The 25,667-nt window shown below is 40.4% G+C and overlaps 2 protein-coding genes across 4 annotated transcripts; one reads left to right on the top strand and one right to left on the bottom strand.

Annotated features, from left to right (window-relative positions):
• Positions 1-1,809: 1,809 nt before the first annotated feature.
• Positions 1,810-6,541, bottom strand: arl3l1 (ADP ribosylation factor like GTPase 3, like 1). Its single transcript, XM_085903678.1, has 6 exons — positions 6,493-6,541; positions 5,169-5,312; positions 3,306-3,422; positions 3,139-3,189; positions 2,248-2,433; positions 1,810-2,150 (listed from the first exon to the last, which is right to left on the bottom strand). The coding sequence occupies exons 1-6, from the start codon at positions 6,532-6,534 to the stop codon at positions 2,103-2,105; spliced, it is 588 nt and encodes a 195-aa protein (XP_085759804.1). The 5' UTR covers positions 6,535-6,541; the 3' UTR covers positions 1,810-2,102.
• A 2,859-nt stretch (positions 6,542-9,400) lies between these two features.
• On the top strand, positions 9,401-21,818 carry rgs14b (regulator of G protein signaling 14b). 3 transcript variants are annotated; one of them, XM_085906114.1, is made up of 19 exons: positions 9,401-9,626; positions 11,927-11,948; positions 12,083-12,234; positions 12,319-12,411; positions 12,550-12,693; positions 12,783-12,959; positions 13,075-13,150; positions 13,226-13,323; positions 13,450-13,668; positions 13,849-13,922; positions 14,269-14,395; positions 14,926-15,007; positions 15,685-15,737; positions 16,484-16,553; positions 16,914-18,498; positions 20,465-20,524; positions 20,618-20,695; positions 20,766-20,819; positions 20,908-21,818. In XM_085906114.1, exons 1-15 carry the CDS (start codon positions 9,507-9,509, stop codon positions 17,159-17,161), a joined length of 1,755 nt encoding a protein of 584 aa, XP_085762240.1. In that variant the 5' UTR covers positions 9,401-9,506; the 3' UTR covers positions 17,162-18,498; positions 20,465-20,524; positions 20,618-20,695; positions 20,766-20,819; positions 20,908-21,818. The 3 variants fall into 3 exon arrangements, with proteins under 3 accessions (XP_085762240.1, XP_085762239.1, XP_085762241.1); XM_085906113.1 differs by having other exon boundaries at positions 9,402-9,626; positions 16,484-16,574; XM_085906115.1 differs by having other exon boundaries at positions 9,414-9,554; positions 16,484-16,574.
• The last annotated feature ends 3,849 nt before the right edge of the window (positions 21,819-25,667 follow it).

Below are 25,667 nucleotides of genomic sequence, written 5' to 3' on the forward strand. Positions count from 1 at the left end.
CAAAAAGATTTCAAAGGATCTACATTTGAAAAATGATATATTTTTTCTTTGATTTGATCTTTTCAATGATACCAAGCAGTCATAGGCATCTGAGTTTAGCGTTTTAAATAATCATGTGTGGTATATCATGTAGATGACATCAAAGGCAATGACGTAATGCCAGTCAGATGTGATTCAGAATTGACAGGCCTTCAGTCGAGGTGCACCTAAAGGTGGCGTCCTCTCGATCTTGGCCGTTCCTGACGTTGCCGTGGGAGTCTGTTGGCGTCGAGGTGATGGAGCAGTGGAAGCAGAAAGTGTAGAAGAACGCCAGGAGGAGCAGGAGGCAGACGCCGCAAAAAATGACCACGATCACGATGACGTGCGCTTGCATGTGCCCCTCTTCCCATGGAAACTGCCTAGCTGCGGTCTGGGGGTGAAAGGTCATCCGTGTGGCGTTGAAACTGCCTGGTGCAGTTACTGTGGGCATTGGATGGGTGACTTGTGCCATGATTGGAGCCCTACAGGAAAAATAAAATTGCCTGTTGAGCACTGAGATTCAACATCAAAAACAAAGCATATATTTCAAAGCAAAAGGGCAGAGAATTCTTTTGTTCTTACCAGATTGTGTGTGTGTTTTGATCCAGTCTGTCAGGATGTCTTCTTTTGTGGACTGCAGCTACGATTAAGTGACAGATGTATAAAGGGAAAGAGGGGAGGGGAGATGGTGGTTGGAGAATAACAAGGAGGGTTGCCATGGAAACTCATATTGACAATGTGACATCACATCATCGGGGTGTTTTAGCCATCCATTTTTCTGGACGGCTTAGACTCATTAGGGAGAGCTGTAGCTTATCGGCTATGACTGTGCGAGAGGAGATATCATTTTATGTCTTTCATGAATGGAATATGTAGGGGGAGAGAATTCACATAAGCACAGGGGGGGCAACATGCAAACTGGACAGCAAAACCTCTCCTCTCAACAACTTGTCCTCCACCGTATTACTTCTCTTACACTGCCACCTGTTGGTTGAAGAAGCACCCGTCCAGAATCCAGTGTGCTTTCACGCTCCAAATGGTTCCCTCCACCCCCTGCAGAGCTCCTTCAACGGATAACGCCGCCCACGAGGATTGCTTCTTCTTGGTGTTGCCATGGAGAATTTCACCACATCCAAGTATACTGAGTCAAAATTTCCAACAAAAAGCCTGAAAGAAGCAATCACTTCATATGGGGGACAAGCCAACAAAGTGTGATGTGGCGGTGAAGTGCTTTCAGACGTCTAATTACATCTATACATAATAGAAACAAAAGATCCATTAAATCAGGGCTATGACAGCCAAATGGAAGTGTCAGCCTCCACCAGGGTCAAACTCAAATACAATGTATGGTAAGATGGAAAAAAAACAATTGGACACATTTGTACAAGGACACACAAGTGAAGACTGAGGGAGGGGGTCTCAACAATGAAATTGAAGGAGAATAATCCTTCCATTTACTATGAGGAGTTGTGAGGGGCATCTTTTTATTTTTATTTTCCATTACCTTTCACGCACACTACTCTGGTCTTTCTGTGTGCAATTGGCATGTTCCTTCCATATTTGCATGTGCTTTCTCCGGGGTTCTTCAACTTCCTCACACATTCCAAAAACATGCGTCTTAGATTAAAGATGTCTTTAAGTGAGAATGTGTGTGAATGGATAATTTTCTGTATGTGCCCTGTGATTGGCCAAAGTCAGCTGGGCTGAAGCTCTTCTATGACCTGTGTGGGGAAGCGATATAGGGGCCTGAAAAGAAATGAAAATTGGAAAAGCAAAAGAAGATCACCGAACATTTTATTGTCAAAAATGTCAAAATACATTTTACACACACTACAAACTACAATTTGAATGGTAGAGATGGTAACAGTTCTAACACAGTTAAGCTAGGTTTGCATAGATTTCATAGGATCACCAGACAAGGATCTGAGGGATGATGGACAGGAACACAATGGAAGCCTAATTAACTTATCATTGCCTAAATATTAACAGCATGACAGATTTTAAAAAGAAATTATTCACATCTGTATTGTGTGCATGCATGTGTTTGGACATGATGCTAGTTGCCTTCTCCATGTTGTTATGGCTCACTTCTTCTTATTCATGATATTGTTGCAAATCCAGTTCATGCCATCCTGTTGGATAATAAGATAACAGTTAGCAGTCTTTCCGAAGTACTTTTGTAAAGCGTGGTGAGACAGGAAAATACAAAAGTCAATGTTTCCAGCTGACCTGAACTCCTTCCCCAGACACGGCTGAGCATGCCTGAATCTGCCACTCGCGGTCTCTGTACGTATGAAGGTTGAGTCCCTCGGCGATCTCGCTGGCCGGCGATGCTGTGGCCAAATCTTGCTTATTGGCAAAGACGAGCACCGGAACACCCTTTAGGTTCTCCTCCTCTATTAGCTCGGATAACTCCTGCGGGCAAATAAGGAGTCAAAGCGGCTGTGTGTGTTTGTTTGTTAATACTTCTTTTTCATTGGGTTGTCATGCAATTTAAATTTACTCCACTGTCTTTTGCTATTGTAAGTGAATTTTAGCGCTGCATCTCTTTAAATATGATAATTCAACAAAGTAGGTTTTTATTCACCCACATTTGGGTCCCCTGTTATTGACAAGCTTGCAGTCTTACAGATATTCAATTTATTTTCATATCTCTCACATATATTCCAGATAAGCCTATAGAAATTTAGCACCTTTCAAAGTCAACAAAGGCTTTCTCATTAGGATCAGTTATGTAAAATTATAGCACTTTAAAGTTCCAGATTTCCAGATAAAAAAAAAAAATATATTATGTTAATTTGTAGTGGATCATATTGAGAGCTTTTTCTCATGAGCATGACCAGTATTGGAGCTAATGGATCTCATTATTGAAGTTGAGTATCAAATGAAGTGGCTAGTGGTGAGTAGAGAATTGAAAATTCTAGACCCTCCATGGTAAAAGGAGTGCCCATTTACTGTGATCTTGTTTAAAAGTATTTAAAATAATAATAATTAGATGCCAAGTACACCTAACTAAATTGCGTGCTCAGCAACTTAACTATGTTATGTGATTTATTTAAAGAAGTCGAGACAATATGTGGGTTGTTTAGCGAGAATAACATTTCTTTCAGAACCACTCACCAATCCAGTTTCTTCGAATCGCTTTTTGTCCGCACTGTCGATAACGTAAATCTGCAAGAAAGATTTTTGTTCTTCTCAATTATGTATTTGCATGTTGGCTTCAGACAGAGGCTTGTCATTATCACGAGCGTAAAGTATATTTTATTTGACTTTTTGAGTTCACTTACCAACAGATCTGTGTTCTCTAGGTACTTTTTCCAGAAAGGTCTGATTTTCCTTTGCCCTCCAATATCCCACACGTTGAGTTTCATGCCGTGAGAGGCAACGCTCTTAATATTGAAGCCCTGATAAAAAACAGTTAAGATCATATTGATGATAAATATAGTTTACACTCAATGTGGACTGCACTTTGCGTGTGAGAGTGCCCTGATCCAGGTGTCTCCACCAAATCAGATCCAGATCCTGCAGTCGATAGCTCAGTGCAGTACTGGGAAAGACAGTTTTACAATTGCATCTTTTCAAATTGCCCTTTACCTGCTTTTTAAACCTTATGTGTTAGCTACTGCTATTTTTGACATTGGATACAATTTCCTTCAACATACAATACAATATAATAACTAGCAAGTGTTTTAGTACACGTATACAACAATATCTTCTTACGTCTGAACTAACTCTTACACATCAAATGTTAATTTTTATAAAGCTAGCCCTGAAACAACATTAAAGGGGAAATCAACCCCAAAATTCTACCGACTTTTTATCCATCTTAGGGGGGGGGGGGCATTTTGACACTTGCTGTCGATTGAAAATGACATCACAGTTACCCGGTCTCAGGTCACAACCTTCACAGCTCAGCTTCAGAAAATTGGTGAGCCGTGATTGGTCGTGAGCTGACAACTGTGATGTCATTTTCAATCGACAGCAAGTGGCAAAATGGCCGCCTCCTGAGATGGATAAAAATAACTGGATTTTGCCTGTTTCATTCATTATTCCGCAAATGAAAAATGTTAGGCTTAAAGGGAAATGTGCTTTCAGCAGTTTGCAAACATATTTTTTAAGGTTGTGTGAAACATCTAATCATATCAATATCATATCTAGTATTGGAGTGCTTGTGTGGATTGGTGGGGGGTGAGGAATGTGCAGGCACACTGCATGAACTTGTTTTCTGCAAAGTGTTGTAAAACAGGCCCAGACAGGGAGTACGGGATGGTACGGGACGAGGGGAGTACCGGACGATAACACCTCAAGGTCGGTGAGGAACGAGCACAAAGAACAACACCACGTCCAGGTGGTTGGGCTTCGAGAGGAAAAAAAACAACCCCCTGACCAGAGTGATGACACCTCGACGGGGAGGAGATGGCCATCGACCAATCATCACACAATATTTTGCATGCTTTAATTAGTGTGAAGGCGAAGGCCTTCACACTATTGTTATATTCATATTGTGTTTCTTTAAAACTGGGCAACCCGGAAGAATGTGTCGTCTTTTGGTGGTCACAAAAAGGCACGAGTTTTAGTGTGAGGGACCCGGGACCCAGGCCTGTATTAGTGCGCTTTGTTAGGAATAAACAATTGGTAAATTTGGTCTGATTGATCTACCGGTCTTCTCTTTGACAGAACGAACTCGCAAAATTGTTAGGTGTGTGGATTGGGACATAGAAACGTGTTAAGTGTTGATCGCAATTTGGAGTCAGATCAATAGCTAAAAATCCGTATCCTAACAGGCTGCACAGAACATATTATTACGAAGACAATTTGGAGGTTGACTTCCCCCTTTAATAACGTGCTTGAGTTACCTGTGATGCTTCTGTGCATGTTGCCATACTGCGATTACTCACCATGGCAGATTAGGCTGAGTTGGTCATGTTAGCTTTAACCCATATGAATCACGTACACAAGATAAGGGATTAGCTTGGTACCAGATGAGTATACTGATTTTAGATTTTTTCTATCTATAGTGTATGGCAGTTTTCCTTTAATGATCTTTGATAGCAATGTTTTAGTCCTGAATCACATCTATGTAAGACTACATATAATTGTGTCCACTTATGGCTTTCATATTGTATCCTAACTTATTTGTGTCACCTCACCTGTGTAGGTGTAATGGTGTTGACATCTTCAGAGGCAAGGCTCTTGAGCAGCGTGGTCTTGCCGGCATTGTCCAAGCCCAGAAGAACTATTCGCACTTCCTGTTCGCTGGTTCCCTTTAGTTTCTCAATGACGGAGAGTAAGCCCTGCACAAATACGAGCGGCAAGGGAGGGCTTTCAGATGTTGCATGTAATTTGGGGGAATGGCAAGTCAAATACTGAAACAAATGCAGAGGTTTGATCTATTTATGTAGCTACTGCACAAATCAGCTTAAAAATTAACATACGTTGTTTCCAATCAGGGGGCTTTGTTACACAATGTCAACTAATGTCAATGTCAATTACAAAAACATTTGTATTTCGTGACGGATAGTAAACGGCAGAACATTTCAAAACTCTTGTATCTACTTTATATAATTAGTATATCAACTATGAGTCAGTCCCAGATCTCACAATGAGTAAAAAAAATGAGTAAGTAAATTCACTATTCCTACTTTTTGTAACATTTTTGTTTGGTGGGGTGTCGTGCGATTCTTTTTAGGTAAAATGGGACTGTGGAAATTAAAGTCTTTGTTAAAATGCCATAATTTGACCACTACTAAAATATGCCCAATCAAGCCTCACACCTCCGGAATCTAAACCACCACTTTGAGTGATGTGAGTCACCCCGCTCATACTTTGTTTGATCTACTGCCCTCTGGGAAGAGGTACAGAAGCCTGCGCTCTTGCACCACCAGACTCACCAACAGCTTCATACTCCAGGCTGTTAGGATCCTGAACTCTCTCCCCCCCTCCACCCTCGGCTGCATAACGTCCTGGCCTTGCACTACTCCTCCTGTACTTTTGCGCTATGTTCTGACTGTCTACTGTATGCACACTTGCTCCATTTCAACCATGTTGCTCTTACTTATTTATTTATTCATTTATTATTCATTGCTCTTATTTATTCAGTGTATGTGCCTTCTTGACTTTGATCATTTGAAGTCAAAGCTCCCCTGACACAGAGGTCACACATCATCTGACCCCTGTTTTGTAAGATGTAATCTTGAGGCATAGTTAGAATAGCCTCTCCATTCATGTAACGTGATTATCCGAAATCAAAGTGTGGCAAAAAGAGTACAGACTGCTGTACTCCTAAAAATGAGGCACTGTTGCTTTCAATTACGATAAAGAGGATATCAAATTTTACGAGAGGAGGCAGTCAAAGTACAATCCTGATCTTTTTTCACATTCTGTCCCATAAATTAATCCAAAGCATTACAACTATATGCTGATTCAAGAAATGTAGCAAAATCAATCTGAAGACGTTAAAAAATGATGGCTAACCTGTGGTTGGATCACTCCACTATCCTTCTGAGCTTCTCCCATGGTAGCGCGTATCCTTGAGCTTGTCTAAAGGGCCGATGCTACATTCTCCAATTGGGCTCACTCATGCGCGTGACAGGTTAGCTAGCCGCAATGATACACGCAGCCTAATTTTTTTTTACCCTCTTCCTGCTCAGAGAACTTGTTAAGAACCTGTGCGTGCGTGATGTTTGTGTCTACCTGCTCATGGACTGCACCAAACCATCAGTGTGAAGATGGCAAACAGGAAGAGGGGGAGGGCGAACGGGAGCAGGATTAGGAGGCCAGAATTAGCCCTCGGAGTCCATACAAAGGCCACTCACTCTATCCATCCGCCCACCCCCTTCCTCACTTCGCAGTGGCTTTACCTGGATTATCTCCTTAGCCACCTGCTACAAGAGGAACCCAGTAAACATACACACACATGCTGATCGAGTTGGGACAGTCTGCCATATGGCTCAGGGTAGAATGCTGCTAATGCAGAAAAGCAAAGATGAGGATTGACAGTATGCATGGAGTTTAACACTTTCAAACCTCAAAAGGATTATATCACTGAATTTATTCCTGAGCGGACGCTTCGATTCATAACCCATCCCGACATTCAATCCTCTACGGTCGAGGAGCTGATAGTGGCATCATATTGTGTATCTGTTCCACAGATGCCTTTCTAAAGCTGTTCTGTGTCTGTTAGGGAGCGTCCCGGTGAGCAGAGCATTCAGAGGGATTAGTCCCAGTTTGCCTGTTCTGTGTCTGGATTAAAACATTTCAAGCTCAACCATACGAGCGTTCCGCTCAGTGAGTGTGGCCAATGCTGTGTTACACAATAGCTGTGCTGTGGAAATATTCCTGAAAGCATTTAGTAATACCTGAGTTAGGTACTTACGAATATTTTTCTTTTAATTTGCAATATCAGCACTTGTGCGATTAAAATTGCATATGGTGCTTGGGAATGACTCGATTCTGATAAAAATACATCCATCCATTTTTTACTTGTCCTCATTCGGCTCATAGGTGAAAGATAGATGACCTCAGATGACTCTGGAGAGTCTCTGGACTCCAGTAATTGATCCAGATCGTATTGGGGTGTATTCAATTAGTATTGCAGAATGTAAAGCGTTCTGTGATTCATGGATGAGTAGCAGAACCTTAAATCCTATTCCACAGTTGACAGAGAGTCACTGTTAAGTCTTAATGACTGGAGTAACATGTTCTGATCTCTTTGTTTCAGTCAGAACCTGATCTGCAGCAAGCTGAATGAGCTGCACCTGCCTTTTTGATGCTCTTCGAAGGGAGTCCAGTCACAAGACCATCACAATATCCAAGTCTACTGGAGATAAAAGCAAGGATAAGTATTTTCTGGTTTGATATGACTGCTGAAAGTCAGATCCGAATCAAACATCAGACCAACATGACTTGCCCCGTGCCTCCTTCCCTTGAATGCATCAGCACATAAAAAGACCAAAGGAGGGGTCTCATTTATTTAAATTAATGTGATTTGTCATATGTGCTTTCAATTATGCTCAGATCAATCGCATTTTTTGTGTCCAAATTACTTAAATGATGTATTAGAAGCCAGATGCTAGATCGCTTTGCCTTGCACAAGGACGAGAGACAGATGGCAACCTGTGCATCATGGAAATTACATGATCATCACCACTTTGTATCCTACTCTGGCCTCTGGCAATTTTCGCTGATTAGAGCTTTTGTCTTTCTTTTTTGAATGTGCAGGATAATATTACTACTTAACTCGCCAGCTTCCGATCTTTTACTTCATTTTGTAATTTCCAGATAACAGGTTCATAGTTCAAATCTGTACTGCTCCCTTTTTTCCAGATAGCTCCAATCCTTTTGCTGCTTAACAGCGACACCAAGTGGCAAAAACCTTTTTTTCCAGATAGATCCAATCCTCTTGTTGCTTAACAGCGACACCAAGTGGCAAAAAACTTTTTTTCCAGATAGATCCAATCCTCTTGTTGCTTAACAGTGACACCAAGTGGCAAACACTCATAACTGCCACAGGAAATGTGCCATATGAAGACGCCTATATTTAATATACTGTATCTTCAATCCAAACACACAGGCAATGATGTTTTGTTGTTGACTTGTATTTTGTCAGGACAGGGGGAAGTAAACAACAAAAAGAAGTCTTAAGAGTAAATCCAGAAGAACTTTATTCATTCACAACAGGGAAATTTGCTATGAAGTATGCTATGAAGTGGGACGCTGCTCTTGCACACAAAATGCAATGTAACCTGCAACAATGGAGCAGCAATATTCTGTATTAGTTTAATCAGGTCATGCCGTTGCCACCCACACAATATATTTGCACAATGCCCAGCAGAGCACTGCTGTTTTTCAGGGTACAGCCTGCCATTAACAATTTACCCAAATGTACACCAGGGGGCCTATTACAAAACTCCAATGTTTGCATCTTACAAGGCAAAAAAAAAGGCACATGTGTGTTTCCACTATGTAAAAAGACACACAAGCAGTCCATTTGAATGCATCAGCAATCAAGCTATCCAAAAGAAGTTTAAATTGATTTTTTAAAATAACTTTACTGCTAATCTTTAGAACTTTACTCCCACCTTTTGCTTTCGGTATTTTAAAGATCTACTATAGCCCTTGAACACAATATTTTGTCCCCTTCTAAAGTTTCTTTTCATCTCAAAACTGCCGATGCTATGTTGCTTTTAATACTTTATGCATTGAGAAACAATTCAAAAACAAAGAATGACACCTTTTTGCACCAAATGAGCACCCAGAACCAAATTTCCATTAGAGGCATTTAGGACCCCAGACAATATAAAAAAAACACTTTAACCAACAGTTTTGTTAACCAGGCCTTTGTAGCTATAATTGGACGCTAACTAGTGATTAGGTAGCCACACCTGCTCCAACAGCGACCTTAGTGTGCATGTTAGGTGTGATTGGCACCAATCAGAAGAATCAAAACCTGACCTGTCACTTCTGTTTGGTTTCGACTCAGACGAAGCATGGTTGCCTTCAAGGGTCTTTATCATTGCTTCTCCCGCCTGGTCAAGGTGATGACACACAAACAAACAAGAAACTATGACAAATGGCGAGCTGTCGTAACCGAAATGGACAGTGAAAAGGTAAATTTATAGTTTTTACACGTTACTGTTAGGCAATAGCAACAGCAATGGAGACTACATCTATCGGGAGAGAAACCGGAACATACTTTGAATTTTACTTTTGACTGTTCAGGGTGTGAATTTCCCCCAATGAAATAGGACAGCTCAAACATATGAGCAAAAAAAACAACAACACTATCTATGAATTAAACCAAACCATAACACCAATATTCCATCAGATAGTAATTCATGGCTTTTGCAGGAGCAAACATTTTTAAGAGATGCCAAGATTAATAGAAAATAGAGGATAGGTTAAGTAGTTCACAGTAAATCAAATAAACAAATATTCCAGGACTTATGTGCTATAAATGCTCAATGGTTCTGATTAAAGAACAAAGCGGGCCATATGTGGCCCACCATGACCAGCCCTTTGGCCACCCCTATCTTAAATGGTGACCATCCTTCCTCAAAATGGTGTTACGGTATTTAGCCACAACAGAAAATGGATAGTCAATTGTTTGTCTATGTGAAGCCCTTTGAGACTGCTTGTTATTTCAGGCTATACAAATAAACTTGACTTGATAGGATTATTTTGATAATCAGTTAATTTAAACAAGGGGTTTATTTTACTGAATTGAAACATGCCCAAGTATAAGAATACTTTTAAGAATAGAATACTTTTAAAGAATACTTTTAGTTCAATGATAAAACCTACTTTATGCCTACATCAGGAAAATGTAGTTTCCCAAGAGAGAAATATTACAAACTACAAAGATCGGCAAAAGCTATTTCAAAGTAAGTTGAGTGTTTATTTAAATTTGTGGTGGATTTGGTTTCTTCAAGGGTGTCCACTGTTCATTAAAAACACGCTTTGGAATTTTTTTTGGTTTGTCAAGATGTTGCTTGAGAACAGTGTGATGTGATCATAGTAACTTTACTTCCTCTTTTGTGGCCTGTTGCTATGGTAAGACTTCAGGCAGGAAGTGGCCAGGGGAACCCGAGTAAAGAGGTTTTGGCTTTTTGGGTGAAGACTTTCGTTGTGTCTTGAGGCAGCGTGGGCATCATATTATACTTGGACATCCAAGTGTGTTGTCTTGGTTACCATGGCAAAAAAATGTAATTCTAGAGGGATTCCTGTTGGCCACATGGTGAGTTATACTGGCTACCAACATTTTTTTTTTTTTTTTTATTCAGTTAGTAGAGTTGTGTGTGTTGCGCAGTTTCTATGCTACTAAAAATGAACAGCGAGAAACCACACAAGGCCTATTTGCCGATCTGTCGTGTGTAGGCTGTGATATCATGCCTGATGGTGTACTTTTGACAGGGGGATGACATATTCCATGTAGAAATGGGCCGTCGACGCTTTTTATTTTGTGATGCAACTGTTTCTGGCTCTATTCAAGTGTGCAAAAAAAAAAAGTGCTTCACTGGACTTATGAAGGACATGCTGAGGTTTTCAGGAATTTTTAATCTGTTGGCATCCCAAAATTATGTCACTGAGAAATATGAATTTTTAAGTTTGTTCTCAGCTTGAAGGCGTCTTGAGCTCCAAAAGCTGAATGAGAGCAAACCATCAATATCAACTCGATTGTTGCTACTATAAATGAAACCCAAAAAAGTAACATGGTTTTGCTCTTCTAAATCGCCCTGTTTTTAAGCTTTTTAAGCTAACCTAATCATTTTACATCATTATGAATGTCACATACTTCCTCAAATAAATTTGCGTTTGTTATTTCTCATGAACTTTGCTCTTCAAAGTGAGCGTGAAATGATAATCGTGTTCAACAATCCAAGACGGCTGATGTCACTCAGTCAGGTGACATTAGATTGAGTGATCCTCAGGCGATTGTTGGTGGCAATCAAATGGGTTGAAATATTTTTGAGGATCAGTGGCAATGATGAAAGTCAATTCTGGAATTTGCAAATATTTTCGATTGGTCTGTTTTTGAACACAATTATTTTCTTGAAGTCTGGTTTTAGGATGAAATTACATCATATTGCTCTGCGAAAGACTTGTGGAATACAAAAAACAGTCTCTTAATTGCTTAACAGTATAAATAAAATAAAAAAAAAACAACCCACTCGCGTTACGCTAGTTCCAGGGAAAAAAATAATCTCACTATGAAATTGAGATGTGTAATGTTTGAAGTCTTCATATCAACGGTATGTTTTTCTCGTTTAGAAAAGAATCTAGCTTGAGAGCAAAAGCTAAACGCACACAGACAGCATCATTGTAAATCCACTTTGTTTTCTGATATGGATAATAATGGAATTGTCATCTTTTTTCCGTTTCTAAATCAACTTTCACTTTCTCTTAACAGAGCCTTGCAGTGTCAGACGGAGGTGAGCGTTGAAGTGCCCACTAATGGCAGAGTGGAACAAGTTGATGCACGACACGTGAACATATCTGATTCAAGCTCATTCTTTCTTGTGCTTATCTTCTCTGCTAAATGGGTGTGTTTTGTTGATGTGTGCAGAGTTGAATATGTCTGCACGGAGCAGCACAGGTAGCAGCCACAGCCTTCCTGGCACCCCGGGCGGAGAGGCCTGCCCGGCTAACAATGTGCTAAGCTGGGCCGTCTCCTTTGAGAAGCTGCTGGAAGACCCCAGTGGAGTCAACTACTTTACAGTGGGATGCCACGAATAAGCACATTGATGTTCTACGCTCACCGGGTGTGCCGTAACCTGCCCTGTGTTTTACTATTTCTTGCAGGCTTTTCTGAAATCCGAGGTGAGTGGCGAGAATATCTTATTCTGGCAAGCGTGTGAAAAGTTCAAGAAGATCCCAGCCGCTTCATTGGATGAGGTATGAATCTTTTCCCTCCCTTTTATGCTGATGTGATTGCTTTGGTGAACCAAATGGGAATCCCCTCGCTTCTAGTGTGGAAAAGACACTTGCACTCATCATCATCCTAGACGTGACGTTATGTTTGTATATTTGTAGCTGAAGACAAGCGCTCGCTCCATCTATGAAACTTACTTGTCCGAAAGTGCCCCCCACTCCGTCAACATCGACGACACGGCCAGGAAAGATGAAAAAGACTTGGAGCAACCCACCCCTGAGATGTTTAACAAGGCTCAAGCGCAGGTCTGTCGAAAGGACACTGACACAATAGCAAGGGGCACTGAGAACTTAGATTCACTTTCTGTTTTTTTGTTTCTATCTGTGCGAGCCAGATATTTAAGTTGATGAAGATGGATAGCTACCGACGCTTTGTGCGCTCTCCTCTCTACCAAAAGTGCACTTTGGTGAGCGTAGATGGCAAACGATTACCTCAGCTCAACGCAGAACCTTTCCGCACGGTCTCCTGGGAGGATGTGGCCAATCGAAGCCCAAACTTGCGTGACAAAAAGGTAGCGCCGGGCAGGGAAGGAAGATTCATAAAAAGTTAGTGAATTGCTTTGCAAAACTGATCCGGGATCTGGGTTTTAATAGCCTTTGTAATGTGGTCATTACTGTCTCAAACAGAGCAAGCAGTCAGATGAAAGCACTTTCCCAGTTGGCAAGAGCAACAAGCAGCGACCCAAAAGAGGATCCTGGGGAGGTGCAATCTTTTACTTTTTAGTTCAATCAGACTTAGACGTGAATCATTTACTTGATTTCTTCTGTCTGGTTTCAGATGCGACCAACAGCAATGTTTCACTGTGTCACAGAGAGCCCAACGTTGTCAAGTCGAGCAGTAATGCGGAGCTCAACTCCCTCTACAGGCTCGCAGAGGTCAGCGCGTTTGTCGATATACATCTCTGCTCCTGCTTTTCAATCAGACAAAGATGTAGATGAACACACATGTAAATTATTTCAAGAATCCCTACAAAATTAACCAATGTGCCCAAAATACTTTAGAATGGCCAATCGTGTCCTCGCTCTCCGGAGCAAGCTGGCATATCTGGAGGACGCTGTAAGTTGGAGGGGGGCTACTGCTGTGTCTACCTGCCTGATGGCAGTGCCTCCTTGGCTCCGACCCCTCATGGCCGGCCCATCAGAGAGATGCTGGCTGGCCTATGTGAGAAAAGAGGCTTCCCACTGAAAGATGTCTTCATCTACCTTAAAGGCAAAGACAAGGTGAGGATGTGGCAGCTCATGAGTCTTTTCGAAGGAAGAAGCATTTTGCATAGCAAATTTTCTTGACAGTACCTCATAAAATGTTTTTTTTCCCTTTTGCCATGCTTCGTTGATAATTCAAAAAACATCTGAATGACATCACCTCCAAAAGTAACGCTTTGGTCTGTTTTTTTCTTGCAGCCATTATCACTGGACCAGGACTGCTCTGTACTGAGAGATCAGCAGGTTTCGCTTGAGCTTCGGGTGATGTTTGTGTGAGTCAATGTTCTTGACTCATTTCTGTGTGTTATATTTGGTCTTTCTCACCCTAGCAGGCTTTCCAACACACACACACACACACACACACACACACACACACACACACACACACACACACACATACTGCAACATTTGTGCTGTCACTTTTCGAAGGAAAGTCCACGTTGTAACGCTTGACACTGTCTTGGTAATGATTTCTGTTATATTTTGCTGCCAATGTGAAATTAGACCGGTTGGTGTGTATGGGGGATTTTTTTTTTTTAGTGACTGGAGCCTTAGCTTGATTAATTTTGAAAGCCTGTTCTGGCTCTTTTTCTTTATGACTCGATTTGTGCGTTTCAGACTGGAAAATGCATTTACTGGAAAGACCGGTGGAATTATGGCAAAGTCCAGTAAGACACTGCTGGATGCACTGTCCACAGTGTTACAGAAACATAGTCTGAAGCCTCACGAAGCCCTGATTACCATTGTGAGTATTTTTACCATTTCGATGCACATAAATTGGTGGCGATGGAAAGTTCTTGTTCATTTTAGTGCGCCTGTTCCGTTTCATGACAATTGTTTAAATGATGGCACTGAGCAACATTTTTTCCTTTATTTTTTTTATAGAGTTGCAAGTCAATTATACATTTTAATAGCAATAATAATCATCATAAGTTTTGTATAATTTTGATTAAGGGTAGGTACAGCAACAGGTGAAATTTTCTGAACCGTCCAAGCTATAAATTACACTGCATTGTAAAGTCTTTATTGCACAAGCCTCAAACTTAAAAAAAATATTAAATAAATCTCAAACCTGATGTGCTAGAAAAAAAGTTAACATTTTTTTCAATTGATGTTTAGAATACATTCAGGAACACTGAAATCCATCTATGATTTAAAATTTTGCTGTGGACCAGTGCAATCGTTGCCATATGCACATCTTTCTTCCGAGGCAGCAGTGCACTTAATTTTCATCCGAATGTATTACCACTGAAAATGTTGTACATGTTGTTTTAGGTTGGGAGTGACGAGACAGTGAATATGGACACGACTCTGTTCCGACTGGCTAATAAGCAGCTCCGGCTTGACAGAGCTAGAGGTACAAATGCAAACTTGAGTATTGTATTGTTTGACAGTACTTGTCCAAGCACTTTATCCCTAATGCTAATGATGGATATTACATGCTACGCTTCCTGTTCATTGACTTATTTTTTTAATGGAGCCTTGAAAGAGTCTTTTCACCGTCCACTTTCCTGCCCTACTTTTACTCCTGTGTTAAGGTCGATATAGACATCATTCTCTTCGCCTGGTATTCTTGATTATTGTGCCTCTCACTGCTTCCCTCTACAATGTCTGACTTCATTTGGTTTGTTGAATGCTATGCCATGGCTGGTTCACAACCCACTTGCCTCCTGCTGATTTCCCAGAACTAACTTCACTTCACATCAGCGACCTCCGCCTCAAATTCTCACACTTGCACAGTCGATGGTTGATCGCTACACCATACAGTAGATGGGTGGAGGACCCATTTTACAGGAATATCTATCTGGCCTTTTGAACTTTAACTTTAAACTTAAACACTGCGTGGGATTTTTTACTAAAAGCGTTTCTCCTCGCTACATAAAAAAGCACCCCAAAATACTGTTACCTAAATGCTCTTACCTAAATGACTGCTTTTGTGCCTCAAGGTTACAGCACTTTGATTTTGGCATCTTAATGAAGTTGTGATCTCCTTTTCTCGAAGCAGAAACTGACTTAAATTTTACATTTGAGCAGGAAAAGACCAAAGCAACATCACTGGAGCCAGCGGGACTGCTGCTGCCACACAGGTGAGACAATTTCACATTTGCAACATTAATTGCAATAGATGGAGCGTTCCCTTGCTATTCGCAGGAAATTCGGACTAAGCCCTGTTTGGAATAGGAAAGAGCTATGAGTGATTGACCCCCCCCCCAAAAAAAACATTTCTAATTGCCTATGAATAAAAAAAAAAATGTCCGCAAAGCATCACCTTTTTTTGTCTACATATTTAACAAGAGTGCCCGAAATAAATAAAGCTTTTGTCACCACATAATCACATTTATTTGCTGGCAAAGCAATATTTGTGTAATATGGAAAATAACAATTTCTTAGCATGTATTTCTATTTTAATTATTTTTTATAAACAATCTGTTATGTGCTGCTGGAACATCTGAATTTCCCCTCTGAGATTTTAAAAGGATGAGTTTATCTTTATATATAATTAACGATAGATATGGCCGAAGCAAAAAAATGGTGAATAGGTGAGTTTTTCAACAGATGAGTGTAGCATCCCAATCGTCAAAATGGACAAATTCGTAAATGCGGAACCATGAATATGCATCTGTTCACCACGATAGTTTAAGGAGCTACTAAAACACCAGTGCAACGTCGTTTTTGTACCTTCACAACAGCAAATCTTCTGAATGGTTGATTATGGGAGTGCTTCTACCTCAAAATAAATTGTTGGCTGCCATGTACATGCATGTATTTGCAATCAACCTCCTGCCAGCGTTTTTTCCAATCACAAAATGTATGTTCTTTGTCTCGGATCTAGGCAGGATCAGGCGGTCCGGAGACCCGATTGTCCCTTCACACCGACAAAGAAAAGACCTCACCAAAGCCCAGTAAGAACCCCGACATGGATGGTAGGAATTTTTAGCTGTAATGGAGGAAGGGTGAGGTGATTATAAGCAGGGGTGTACACTGTCAATCTGCACCCAAAGATTGCTATTATTAAATTTGAGAAATGGGTATGCGCCATGCTGCACGGCACCTGGTGACTGGCACATACACCTGTTATATTTTCCCGCTTCTTTATCTTTAATACTCTCGATGCTAATAGTAAAAGTGCACCCCTGATTTATAACCGGCTGAAATGGGAAAACTTTTTGTTGTTTACGAGACAATGGTTTGGTGTGCTGGATAGCCTCAATTTACTCCGAGTCGGCCTCATTTTTACATCTATTTTCTGTTCTTAACGTTAGAGCTCCTGGATATGCTGACGAGGGCCCACTGCTGCAGGGTCGACGACCAGCGAGGTCTTCTCACCAAAGAACACCTCGAGGTTCCTCTCTTCCTGCAACTGCCCCCAGACCACCAAAAGGAGCCATCATCCGAAGAGTTGAGCACAACCGATTCTTCTACTGCACATTCAGGCAAGGTTACCGAGAACTCACCACCCTCTGGGTCATCTGAATCGGAACCCAAAGATTTGCGGGAAACGTCTGTATAAAAGACGGGCTGTGAAGAACATTTTCCACACTCATACGGCCACATGCATTTTGTGTAGTACTTTTTAATCACTGTTAAAAGAAATAAGCTCTCAGGCAGCTTTGTTACCTGTCCTACTAAAACGAGAGTTTTACTAGACTCGTTTTAGTTAGAACAGAAAAAATAAAGAAGGCATGACAAACACTACACTTCTTTATAAGGAGTGTTTTATGTGAAATATTTTGATTTAACATAAATGAAAGTAGCTTGCAGTAATGCATTTGGCTCCAATTGTTTCACTTGTATTTCAATAAGATTTCACTTCACATGTCATGTTTTCCTCAATGTCAGTGCTTCACTATAAACTATAGCTACACGATGGGACTGTGCAGTTTCTGAAGACTATTGCATGTTGTTTTAAGTCAAGAGTATGCAGTGTTTCTAGTTTTGAATGGCCTTATGTGCATGCTTGTTTACCGAATGGTTTCTTTTCCTAAGACTATTGCATGTTGTTTTAATTCAAGAGTATGCCTTTTTTTTAGTTTTGAATGGATGGACCTATGTGCATGCTTGTTTTTCTAATGTTTGCTTTTCCCAGAGTGTTTTGTTTGCTGTGATGACACAAAGTCTTGCTTGACTGCCATCTCACTCTTGTAATTCACAGGATTATCATTATTATCACCACTTAGCGTTGTAACGCGACGAGTCAGTAAGTTGGTTTAGCAGCTCAATTAAAATCTTGTCAAATATGTAAATATAAATCTTGTCTATTTATATTTCGCACATCGGCTTTAAGATATTAATTTGCAGTGATGTCTTTGCTTGACTTTGGATTTATTTCATAGCAGTGCAGGGACATCCAATAGTGCCTGCAATCCAAAACACAATCAATGAAACGGAACTACCACTATAATTTGTACATGAACCCATATATCACCTAGTAGGACCGCTTATACTTTATTCGACTAATAGACTGCAGCATAGAGCTTTTAACAATCAATTTCAAGGAAAAGGAGTCCATTAATCAATGTACATCTGCCTTTTGCTTGCCAAGAGGCATACATTAGTGAACAGGATTGTGTTTGACATACCAGGTGTCTGGTGTTATCCTTCCTACTACCGCCCTCTTTAGTCTGTGTGTGTGTGTCTGTGTGTGTGTGTGTGTGTGCATCTCAATCCATCTAACCATGCATGAATGGTGCGTCGGTGGAGCTCTGAATGAACACCGGGAGAGGCGTGTGTGTGTGTGTGTGTCTGTGTGTGTGTGTATGTGCGTGCTCACACAGACTCCATAGCAGCAGTGAAACCAAGAGCATCTCCTCGGCTGGACGTCTGCACGGAGAAGAGGAAGAAAAGCAGGTGAGTGCTTGATCTTTTTTTTTTTTTTCACCTACTGTGCGACTCGGTAACATTGTAGCATGTACTATGACACTGCAATTTTCAGTTATGATCTAGCTATTGTTTCCAAATGAGCTTCGTTCCATGATGGAGATTTGCATTTTGGGGAGGACAACAACCCCTTTTGAAAAAATGTCTATACTTCGTTTTCCTTTCATATTCATAATTGTTATGGGATGGAAGACATGGGAATTGTGCGTCACTGTGATTTACTGGTCTAACATTTAGCCTGCATGTGCTTGCTTCTCAGGGGCACCCCTCTTTTCCTAGCTGTAGGTTCTGTCCACATGATCACCTTGGTGGTCTCTCAATCTCTCAATTTCTGCATGCATGTATACCTCCACAATATAGCGATCATCAAATTACTGCTAATTAATTCTGAAAGCATTCCATTTGTGACATGGAAGGCATTTTTCTGGTCCACTAATCAATAGATAAATCACTGTTCCTGGCTCCACCCTTTTGATTCAATACTGTGCTCACAACTATTAGATGGGTGCCAACCTGTAAAATACCAATTATTTTTCTATCAGACATTTAATTACTTTTTTTTTTTTACTCATATACACCTAGAAATAGGATACATGTCCTTATTCAAATTCCCTTTTTGTGATTTTAAAAGAAAAAGGACATCAAGAAGTTGGTTCATAACTATCAGGCTTCTGATAAACAGATGAATAAAAAAAGATCATTTGAACTACTATATTTTGGTTTAATCCGAGGCACCTTTACTGGTGGCAAGTGTGCATTGACTATGAATTTCTGTGATTGGTTGATTCTGAACATCCCCAGTTTTAAGAGGTGCAGACTTAAGCAACCCTATTATGCCATTTTTTTTCCTCAATTAAGTTGCATGGATATACAGTAGGCCACAGTGGTACAAGTTTCCAAATGATTTATATCTGCCTTATTTTTCTCCCAATATTCCCAATCCACGCATCCGAACAGGGATGTCTAAACTTTTTATATCCACTGTAAAATTGACCACATTTCTTCTCCACCATTATCCCCACAAGTAACCTCAGCTACCTGTCTGACCACGACTGGAAGCTTCAAGCCTGCTGCTTATTGCTGCCAAGCCGGCCAGCTGTCAGCTGCGGAACAGTCTTGCCTCTCAAGTCCTGATTCGGCATTTCACTACTCGTGCTCTGTTATATATTATCCATCCTGTATTCCACCTCCTCTTGCTGTATTGTGTGGCTAAAAGTGATGATGGATGGGAGAAACGTATGCAGAAGACTGTGAGGCAACATTTTGTGTTTGCCCACCCTTGCAGAAAGAGCAGGAGCATTAGCTTTTAAGACTCGTGCACGCCATTGTATGCGACAACGGACATGTTTGTGCATGCAAATAGTACAAGCCTCCATCCTTTTGGGCTAGTCATTCCTGCAGAATTATTCATTCCCATTTAGGAATCCACACATAGGTAGTGAATCTGTAAGATAAGCGAAACTATCTTTTCAACTTGGGTCACGGGACCTCCGTGAGATGGTGAGCGATATACTCAGCCATCCAGCTGAGATCCTCCTCTAAAGTGTCTCCTCACTTCATACATTTCATTCTTAGTGCACAGCCTTGAGTGTGTCAAGTGAACCAGCTTGGTGTGCCAATAAGAGGTCTAATGTAAAATAGAAGAGCTGCGGGGAGCGTCCCACTGGGTCATTCAATGGCCTGTACAAACACATTGACCTGGAAGCATCCAATTGATTCCCCCCTACCATGAATGCGACACTACTGTGACATCCGCAGTCGCAGTGGACGAGTGAAGTGACGATCAAGCGGCAGCCATTGATTCGTTCACTTTGAGATCAATGTTTCCTCTAGATGAGCTTACTTGGTACTCGAGGGTTGAAACTTGACTTGGATTTCTATAATCAGTCTCGACTCCTTGGGTTTTACAAAATGGAATTGTGAATTCTGTTCATAGGCAACTTTACGATTCAAGTCATCCTCAGTGAAGTCAGCCATGGAGCGGAAAACAAACGAGGTAAAAAAGAGAAAAACTAATACAATAATTATGAACGAGGACTACTTGAGAAGGCAAGAGTTTTCTTTTGTAATGTTTTGCTTTTATCTCAAGGGCTCCACCAGCACCTCTCCTCAGAAATCCATGAAGAATCGCTCCAAATCCATAGAGGAGACACAGCAGTCCAAGAGAGTGAGAACCGTGCACGAGTCTCTCAAGTTCAGATGATGACAATAATGTAACCATCATGTTTTCTTGGCAGGGCATTTCTTCACAGAAATCACTCCCAGGAAGACCAGAGCTGGACAGAGTGAAGGTGAACTCTTTTTTATTTTTATTTTTTTTATTTGAGTGCTCTCTAATGCAACATGTCTTTTATATATTGTCTGTCTTCTCTCTTGAAGGAGTGCCTTGAGGCTTCTGAGACGCCCTCGGCCTCCACTGAGGAATTAAAGGGATGAACTAATAGCCAAGTAATCTTGTCATCAAACATATACCATACAAATATATGGAACAAAATTGTAATAAAAAGCCAGCGATAAATTCAAAATGTGTGACATGACCTACATACCGTAAGCAGTCACAAAACACAGATTTAAATTAAGACATTGCATGTGAAGAGAACATGTTTTTATCCAGTTCTGCCTGACTAATAGATTTTTTTATTTTTTTTTTGGGGCTAAAGACATTTTTTTTTTTTTTTTTTTTTTTTTTTTTTTTAAACCTCTCCTGATTTTGATTTATGAATGTCTAGTTTATCGGTCGGGTTCTAATTGTAAACATTGCAAAATGTGCATTAACAAGAGCAAGTGATGTCATTGGGTGTATTCATTAAATTTGTCCTAAACAACAAGCGTATGAGAGATTATGAAACATTTTAAACAACAAGCGTATAAGAGATTCTGAAACATTGTATTTATTTATACTGTGGAAAGCTGAGTATCTGCCATGAAAGATTAATATCTTTTTGAGTGCATGCTGTCGCCAATGAACAAAATCATCGATTACTATATTTAGTTTGTATCTCCTGGCCTGCTACCAGCAGAAGGTGTAATTATGGAACATTGTTACTGCTAATGTATCAAATTGTAGGTTAGTGTTGGTTCTCTATTCTCTGCTGCACCAATTGTGTAAAAGTTCATCCGCTTAGTTTGGTGAACCACTCATACATGCAATGCATACCTACAACATAATGTTAAAACCATTATGTGCTATTCAAACCAAACCAGTCCCCCCCACACACTTTTTTTTTCTCCAACTGAGCTCTTATAATGACTCTCCTTGTAGTAGGTGATGGTTTTGTCGAACATTAATAAAATCCTCTACCCATATAACATTGTAATGATGTTATTGTTATACATCTTTGTTTTTAGGGCAACCAAATCATTTTTCCCAACTTGACTTAAAATGAACCAACATACATGTGGACAATGTTGGGAATATTTGTTTTGGAGTTTCATTGGTTGAGTAGATAGTCTCATAAGAGAAGTTAAATGTACACCAAGAGAGCAGTCTTTTATTGTCCAAACTCCACAGGCATCACTGTACACAATGAAGCTACAAAATTCATCTGTAAGGACAAAAATGAAGACTTCAGGTCGTAAGTTGTTCAAGTGTAAATTCATAGACACAGCAGTATCTTCAGCTTCTGTTTTGCTGTGTGCAGAGCTTTTATACCTCTCAGAGCCCCAGCTCTCATCAATGCTCAGAAAACAGTTTGTCGAAAAGGAGGTGGGAGTTATTGAGTTGTATTTCTCTGAGGTCCGCATATTAACTTTTGTTTGGTAGCACTGCTGATGTGACAATACTGGTGCTGGACAAATTGGAACATCACTACTATCTTGTTGACGTTTGGAGTTAAAACATTTCTTTTTTTAAAATCTATTAAAACAGAATGATAAATACGTATGTATGTATATATATATATATATATATATATATATATATAGATATTGCTTCGGCCTTCCTGTGTGGAGTTTGCATGTGTTCCTCATGTTTTTCTACATGTACTCTGGCTTCCTCACACTTTCAAAATGGCTTAAACATGTGAATGAAAGTGCGAATGGTGAGCTATATGTTCCTGCATGTGATCGGCAGGCGTCCAGTTCAGGCTGTAGCCAGCCAACAATTAAAATAACTATAAAATAAGATGACCAAAATGAGCCACTAGATAGCAGCAGAGCCGTTATTTTATAATTGAACCTCAACTACAACATTCCTCATTATCATCATCACCCACCTGGTTTTCTGTTATTTCTTTAAGAATATAAAATGGAAATGTGATTGTTTTACATTTGGCGTTTGCCAACGTCAAAAGGAAAAACAAATGCCCAAAAGGTACACGGACCACAGTGGCACATTGACTTAAGTTTAACTCCATAACTACAGGCTGCTCTGTTAAAGGGGCCTCGACATGAAATTCTATATTTCTTTTAGGTTTTTGAACAAAAATATACATCTCCTAGCCTGACTAGTAGTCCCCAAAGTAGTGACAAGAATGTTTCCCTTGGTGTTTGTATCAACATAGCTCAAACATCCATCCATCCATCCATCCATCCATCCATCCATCCATCCATCCATCCATCCATCCATCCATCCATCCATCCATCCATCCATCCATCCATCCATCCATCCATCCATCCATCCATCCATCCACCCACCCAAACATTTTGGCAAACATTTTACTAACAACTGCTTGTGCAGTTTGGGACTATACAAATGTGGATTAGCTTTCATTTTCCTCAGGATCGATATCTAATGAGAGAAACCCTAACTATCACGAGGTGACGAAAATGAGTTTGACACTCCATCTACACCCTACAAAAGGTGAACAAACTCATTCTGCTTGCTAAGTGAGTTGCTTGTACTAGTAATAAAGTTCTTTTACCACTTTTTGGTTCTTTAAATCACAAGTCGCACACTTGAGGCGACCTCGGCGAGTAATGTCTCTTTGGGTACCTGCAGGAAAATGAATTTCCACAACGAGTGACCGAAAGAGAGGCGGACAGGGCCGTAGATGAGCACCGTGCAGGTAGCTTGGATGACATCGCCCACCAAAGTGACGTGTGGTACAGGCTCAGTGGATGCTGTCGGCGTCTGTATACAGCCTCCGCCAGGATGCCGCATAGGGCGATAATGATGCCGCTGAATGTAATTACAGTAATTCCGGCTGCTGTAATGATTCAAATCACTTGCATCCTCTTTGCTTTTCACAGACACGTTAGCGCCCCCTTCTTGGATGGAGTCTCCAAAAAACAGTAAAGTGGCAGACATGAAAAGGGGTAAAAACAACTCTTGTATTTCAACCGACAGTCTTTGAATTGAGTTGCTGCTCGATAGAGGGTGGAGAGAAGAAGTGACTGGCTTGCCGCAGCTGCAGGAAACAGCTTACAAGAGGGAACATTAAAAGGCCGCTGATGTTTCCTTATTGAATCTGACTGGGTTGTTTATTGGTGGAGAGGCTCGGTGGTGCCTGCTGGCGGTGTATGTGATTTAAGAGCAGGAACCAACGTGGGCTGCTTTTGTCCTTGTCTAATTCACAGTGCACATCTTTTTCCTGCTCCAGGAGACTGATCAACATTCATTTACATCTACATATACGTACGCCCTGTGCTCTTTGGAGTCATTCAGATTTTTTTTTCTCCAGCAAACTCCTGCCCTCCATCCCACAGTGAGTATCATGGCCTTTCAATCAGGGGTTCTTAAAAGTTCTCAAATCCAGGGAGATATTTCCCCAAAGACCCCCTCATATACCTTATATCTAGGGCGAACATGAGCTTTCTTTTCAAGGACTTGGTACTCGCGATTGCGGCCCATACTAATGGCGGCCAATACCAATGGCTGACAGAATGTTTTTCGGAGTGAACTGTATTCAGGTCAATCCTCAAATGCTTGCCAACATTCCATTTATATAAGTACTATATTTCTTCATTTCAACATGGCTGGGAGCCCTCTCTCTCTCTCTCTCTCTCTCTCTCTCTCTCTCTCTCTCTCTCTCTCTCTCTCTCTCTCTCTCTCTCTCTCTCTCTCTCTCTCTCTCTCTCTCTCTCTCTCTCTCTCTCTCTCTCTCTCTCTCTCTCTCTCTCTCTCGCCACACGTAAATAAAAACAAAAAAACCCAATATATAATACAAAATAAAAGTATAAAATGAATGTGAAAATATATACGAATATACACATAAGTAAATGCATCAATGTATTTTTCTTTTAGTTTATTTCTAAATGATATTTTTTAAATTTTGTTTTTATTTTGACTCCTATTAATTTTGAATTGTAGCAGACCATAGACCTGACATGTTTCGGATGAAGTCTTTTACTTTCTTCAGAGAGTCACATGACTTTATCAGCATTCTGGAAGAGGTGAATGGACAGCAGAGACAACGAAACCCGTCAATTGACAGGTGAGTCACACCTTTTTTGAATATCACCTGATAAAGCTCTGAAGAAGATGAAAAATGTCAGGTATATGACAACCTAAAAAAATCCTGTCAAAGAACCGAAAAGTTGAATTGTTGCTAAAGTTTCATATACAGTAAGTGTAAGAAGTTACTTTATTTCCTCAAGTAACAGCCATCCCTCAAATGCCCCAAATTGTTGCTGCGTGCATCATTTATATCAGTAAATAAATGCCTTTCTTGAATAGACTTAGCAGTCAGAAAAATAACATGCTATCACTGTAATTAGTATTTAGTCCATAGAACCCTTTGTTCGCACACAGGGACATAATTACTAAGCCCATTTGAATTCCGTTGCTACCAAAAATAGCCACTCCAAATCACATGAACAGGTTTTCCAATTAATTAATGCAAGGAGTATTACAGTAGAATTGAAGATGATCTTGTTCTCTGATTTATTATTTGTGGTTTCAAAAAACATTTTGTAAAGTAAAAAAAAACAATGTTTAAAAACAAATGGAATCGTTTTGATATATTTAAAAATACGGTAAGTCGACTCTTTGTAATCAGATGGCTGGATATGTCTGTATGAATGGCGTGCAATGGTGTCGGCAATGCCATGAGGCTAAACTTTTGTCAACTTATTGATGTGATTGACTTGACCAACGTTTTTCCCCCAGCCTGAATGTCACTAGTCACAACATGTCACAATATGACATAAAATGGTCTAAAAATCCCCCCACACATTTAAAGTTGAATAATTAGGTAAAA

This window comes from Syngnathus leptorhynchus, chromosome 2 (genome assembly GCF_054491065.1).
Source record: "Syngnathus leptorhynchus isolate UIUO chromosome 2, UIUO_Slep, whole genome shotgun sequence".
Classification (NCBI taxonomy): Eukaryota; Metazoa; Chordata; class Actinopteri; order Syngnathiformes; family Syngnathidae; genus Syngnathus; species Syngnathus leptorhynchus.